General features: G+C 44.5%; 1 protein-coding gene across 1 annotated transcript in view; it reads right to left on the bottom strand.

The window, feature by feature from the left end:
* The window catches only part of POLE4 (DNA polymerase epsilon 4, accessory subunit), a 35,850-nt gene extending 30,594 nt beyond the window's left edge, over positions 1-5,256 (bottom strand). Inside the window, exons 1-2 of the mRNA XM_044281672.1 lie at positions 5,055-5,256; positions 2,581-2,665 (exon numbers count right to left, since the gene is read on the bottom strand). Coding sequence (XP_044137607.1) covers positions 2,581-2,665; positions 5,055-5,243 — 274 coding nt within the window. The 5' untranslated portion in view covers positions 5,244-5,256. The remainder of the gene's footprint in view (positions 1-2,580; positions 2,666-5,054) is intronic.
* Between the last annotated feature and the right edge of the window lie 744 nt (positions 5,257-6,000).

The following is a 6,000-nucleotide window of genomic DNA, read 5'->3' on the forward strand; positions in this document are numbered from 1 at the left end:
TTGTAATGCGTTTTGCACTCGCGTGAGAAAAATTGGCATGTTTGGTACCCAAACCCGAACTTCTTCACAGAAGTTTGGGTTTGGGATCGGTGTTCTGTAGATTGTATTAATTTTCCCTTATAACATGGTTATAAGGGAAAATAATAGCATTCTGAATGCATAGTAAAATAGCGCTGGAGGGGTTAAAAAATAAAATTAAAAATAATTTAACTCTCCTCAATCCACTTGATCGCGCAGCAGGCATCTCTTCTGTCTTCTTTCTTTGCTGTGTGCAGGAACAGGACCTGTGGTGACGTCACTCCGGTCATCACATGATCCATCACCATGGTAAAAGATCATGTGATGGACTATGTGATGACCGGAGTGACGTCACCACAGGTCCTGTTCCTGCACACAGCACAGAAGCGATGCCGGCTGCGCGATCAAGTGGATTGAGGAGAGTTAAATTATTTTTTATTTTATTTTTTAACCCCTCCAGCGCTATTTTACTATGCATTCTGTATTCAGAATGCTATTATTTTCCCTTATAACCATGTTATAAGGGAAAATAATAATGATCGGGTCTCCATCCTGATCGTCTCCTAGCAACCGTGAGTGAAAATCGCACCGCATCCGCACTTGCTTGCGGATGCTTGCGATTTTCACGCAACCCCATTCATTTCTATGGGACCTGCATTACGTGAAAAACGCACAAAATAGAGCATGCTGCAATTTTCACGCAACGCATAAGTGATGCATTAAAATCACTGCATATGTGAACAGCCCCATAGAAATGAATGGGTAGGGATTCAGTGCGGGTGCAATGCGTTCAACTCACGCATCGCATCCGCACGGAATACTCGCCCGTGTGAAAGGGGCCTAAGGGTCTGAATTAAAGGGACACTGACAGCCCCAATTAGCATATTTATGTATATATACGTGAGTACAGGTCTTATAAAGTCTATTAAAATGATCTAAGTATCCCCCCTGTCCACCTTATAAGTACCAAAATATAAAGTTATATAACCTGCTTGTCCGGTCACCAATCTGCCCAAGGGGCGGCGCTTCATCACAAAATGCGCCCAGCCAGCCGCTCCTAACTGCCGTTCTAAAGCGCCGCCCAGCTCATCAATATTCACTTAGCTGGGCGGCGGCTACAACTCTCCCAACTCAAGTGCACTTGAGTCCGGAGAGTTGTAGCCGCCGCCCAGCTAAGTGAATATTGATGAGCTGGGCGGCGCTTCAGAACGGCAGTTAGGAGCGGCTGGCTGGGCGCATTTTGTGATGAAGCGCCGCCCCTTGGGCAGATTGGTGACCGGACAAGCAGGTTATATAACTTTATATTTTGTTACTTATAAGGTGGACGGGGGGATACTTAGATCATTTTAATAGACTTTATAAGACCTGTACTCACGTATATATACCTAAATATGCTAATTGTGGCTGTCAGTGTCCCTTTAACTTCCGCTTTTTTTCTGTTCTATATAGCGAAATGAAGAACATGGAGGGGCAGGCTGTGACAGAGATGGGGGACCTCACACCTTTGGGACCAGGCACTGACTGCAGCAGTCAAAGGTTGTCACTGAGGGTCGAATTAGAGCACCACATCCATTCATTCCTTTAGGTCATTTCCCAGCACAGTCTGCTTTCCTGCTGAAACATTACATACTATTTAACTCTTTCACTGCCCTAGACCGAGGGTTCTCTACAGTAATTGCTGTTCTAGAAGAGTGTTACACTGAAAGAACAGAAATGGTAATAAAAAAAATTAAAAAAAACACATTGGCACAGTCTGGAAATGTGGGAAAAGTCTGACCATTTCCAGCCCAGTAACAGCCAAGGACAGGTTCCTTTTAAAGCATACATCCCAGTTCTAGTTTCAGAAATGAATAGTGCTGGGGAACATAAGAAACTTTATAATATATTTTAAATATTAGTAAAGGGTAACTGCTTCCTCCTGGGTTCCACAAACTGCCTCTTATTTCTATCTCCAGCCTCACACGTCTAGGGAGAGAGAGAGGGAAGGGTGCGGAGGCTGCTGCCAGCTAGTAGATGTTTTTTTACCTCACTCTGAACAGTGCCAGAGCCATATCCTACTAGATATAATAGAGTCAAAAGTGCGAAATGTAGCAGATCTAAGAAACTGTAGTTTGTGTGCGTCTCATGCAGCAGCCTTCTTCTCCCAGAGCAGATAGAAGCATTTTTTTTAATAAGTCAAATCAAATTTCTTAAATTCACCTGTACTATTAATTTCTGGAAAGTTGTTTTCTAACCGGAGGTACGCCTTAAAGGGAACCTGTCTGACACTAAACTCCCAGCAGTGCATGGAGGAGGCTGAGTGATGTGTCTGGTCACATGACCCTCCATCAGCAGCCATCTATGGACAGAACCTCCGTACGGACAGCACAAAAAGACCTGGCAAACAATGGGGCGTAGCTCATGAAATATAGAAAATGGTGCAGAATATCTACAATATCTATATTAGTAAGCGCCATACAGTAATCATCCAAACACACTGGTCAACAGTAGTGAAAATGTGGCTGGAGCACTTTAACTATTTGAGGAACAGGATACAACTGGAAAGGTCTGGAGAATCCATACCGAGGTCCTTCCGCTGCAGCGTTTTCCTTTTTCCTCGTTGAGCATACACATATGCATCTTTGGCAATAGTTTCGATGAATAATTCCTGTGGGGGGGGGGGATCAAAACAAAACACTTATAATCATTCAGGGGAATAGTCTTGCTAATGTATGATAGTTGGTATTTTTCAACATCAAAATTAACCCCTTCCATTTTCTAATTTATTTTTTTTTTTTTTACTGTCTGCTTTCGAAGAGTCAGAACTTTATACTGTACACTTTTGTCCAAAGCCGTATGAGGGCGTCACAGTATTTGTACTTTCTAATGGCACCATTTGTTAAATACAATGTAGTATCGAAATGGGTCAAACTGGAACAAAAATACCCAATTTCACTATGGGTTTTTATAGCGTTCACTGTGCAGTAAAAAGACATGCTAGCTTTATTTTTTGTGGGACAAGGTGTGGATTTTTAATGCCACCATTTAATTTACCATATCTTGTATTGAAAAACAATAACCCCCCTTAGGAGCTAGAACCTGGGATCCTTTGATCCCTTCTCTGATTCACCCTAATAGAGAACTATTAGGGTGAACAGGATTTTTACACTCTCCATTCTGAGCTATGCCTTGTGGAGATTGCCCTAGATCACTTCAGCAGCATCCAGGCCGCCATGGCAACCATTCGGAGCACCACGATTTCACTGCAGGGGCTCCGATAGGAAGGCAGAGGGAGCTGCATCCTACCAGGTCACTGACAGAAGAGTGTGTCTACTAAAGCGAGCACCTTCCCTGCCTGGGTGACTGGGCATGGGTGCATAGACACATGTATCTCACCCCACACCATCATACAGTAATACATACAGTATAGTGGGAAGCTGGAAAAAAAAATCAAATCAGATAGAACGGGGTTAAAGGGAGAAATTCTGTGCGGTAACTTCATTATCTGGCTCATTACAATTACAATGACCCCACATTTATATTGTTTTCCTTGTGCTTTTAATACTTTCAAAAAAATTTGAACGCTGGAAAAAAAGGTTTGCTTAGCATCACCTTATTCTGACCACATAACTTGTTAAAAATGTATGTCTAAAGGGCCCTTTAGAGTTTCTAGTAATGCTCGTTAGCGATTACCTTGTGGTGTACATACACCACCGATTACCAGAGGAACGAGCATAACGCTCATTCATCCGGTAATCGGATCATTTGTGTGAACACAAGAATCCTCATTTTCCCATAGCAGATTGTGTGGTATAAACATGATCTGCTGCCCTATAACAACGAATAGTTATGGGGACGAGTGGTCGCCCTTCCTAATACTGTGGAGGAGATCTATGCATGTAATCGCAGCAGTCTCCTCCGCTAACAGGCGATTGCTGGGAAGGAACGCTTCCCTCCCAACTATCTGCTGTAATATCGTCCTGTAAAAAGGGACCTTTAAAAGCCTCATGCACACGACCGTTTTGATCCGCACCAGAGATGCAGTTTTGGCGGCTTGGATGCGGGCCAATTGACTTCAATGGGGCCGCAAACGATGCGGACAGCACTCCATGTGCTTTCCGCATCCGTTGCTCCGGAAAAGAATAGGCAGTTATATCAAAGCTGTCCATGCAGTTCCACAAATGGCGGCACGCACATGGACGCCATTCGTGTTTTGCGGATCGCAAAACACACAACGGTCGTGTGCATGAGGCCTAAATGTGTGGCTGGGTTTTTGCAGGGCGATCTGTAGTATTCAGTGATACCATTTGGGAGTGTGTATGACATTTAGATTTTTTTTATGTATTATTGTTTTCACCATATAGGATAAATAGATGTATATTTTAATAAAAAAAGTTTGGACTTCTGGCATGCAAAGGATATATTTATATATATTTTTTTATTAATGATTTGAATTAATGATTGGCTTGATTTTAAATTTTACTTTTTATTTACATTTTTAACAGGTATATTAAAGGGGTTTTCCAAGATGTTAATACTGATGATCTATCCTCATCGAGATAGGTCATCAGTATCTGGTGGGGGTCCGAAGAAGGCAGTTCGCTCGCAGTGAGAGTGCAATACCACTAGCCACTATACGGCTGTGAGAAGACAGCAGCACTCACTGAAGCAACTTCTCAAACAGCTGATTGGTGGGGGTCCCGAGTGTCAGACCCCCACCAATCAACTGATCAGATACTGAAGACCTATCTTGAGAACAGGTCATCAGTATAACAATCCCCAAAAACCATCTTAAGGGACTGAACATACGATTGTTAGACTACTTGTCCCATTGACTGCCATGAATTTCCATTTCTTCCTATAGGACAATAAATATGTTCCTATGGAGAACTGCCATAGTCAGGCAGGAGCTGCAGTGCTGAACTGGGACCAGTCTTCTCCTGCGTACACCACTCCAAATGTGAAAGGAAATCTGTCCGTCACCCGTAGCAACCGACCAAGACAGCCAATCAGCTGGCTGCCGGAACCTACAGGCGCCCCTCTCAGCAGGACCTCACCGTCGCCTTGCTGATGATCACCACGGCCTCCTGACTGGCAAGTGACACGTCCGGATCCGACTTCATTATCAACTTTACCCGGGACATGGGAAGTCTAACCAGCTTCTGAGACGTCACTGGCGGTGCGGGGGCCTCTGTGTTCTCGGGACCTTCGCCAGCCTCAGGTATTGCGGTGACATTCGCAGTCATCTCCTCTTCAGCAGCCATTGCACGAAACAGAGCGCGGGAAAATACCACGTGACGTCGTCTAGCTGCAGGAGGAAGATTTCCCACTTACGCTTGTGACGTAGGAGTACAGGCGGCCTGAAGCGGGCTGTCATTCATTATAGTGCGTGGGATGGGATGTAGACAGTAGTAGTACGCTGTCACTGATCCAGCGGCTTCTAGGTCAGTTTAGCACAGTGATCAGCAACCTTCGGCACTCCAGCTGTTCTGAAACTACAACTCCCAGAATGCTCCATTCACTTCTATAGGAGTTGCAAGAGCAGAGCCTGTGAGAATGCTGGGAATTGTAGTTTCACAGCAGCTGGAGTGCCTGAGATTGCTGACTCCTGGTTTAGCGAGTCACGTGACTATGTGACGTCATAAGATCCTTACTGGCGCACAGGATTTAGCCAGTGCTTGTGTGACAGTTGAGGCTCTTCATTGGCGCCTGGTTAGAGGGGTTTAAAGGGGTTGTCCCACTTCATAAAATAGCTTTTATCTAATCTATTTACCCCCAAACAACAAATCTTCCTATTCATGTTATAAACCAAAAGCTACCTTTCCTTCAAAAAATCAGGTAAAGCGATTCCTTTGTTGTTTTCTGTCTCCCTGGGATACGGCCACTTTCCTCCGGCCGAATCGCTGTGCCGCGCCTGCGCACAACGGCCCTACAAATTATCGTGCCGCCTCTCCCTTCCTCTGAGTACGCGCACGTTCGCGCATGTGCTGTTTATCCTGTGTG

This window comes from Bufo gargarizans, chromosome 1 (assembly GCF_014858855.1).
Source record: "Bufo gargarizans isolate SCDJY-AF-19 chromosome 1, ASM1485885v1, whole genome shotgun sequence".
Lineage (NCBI taxonomy): Eukaryota > Metazoa > Chordata > Amphibia > Anura > Bufonidae > Bufo > Bufo gargarizans.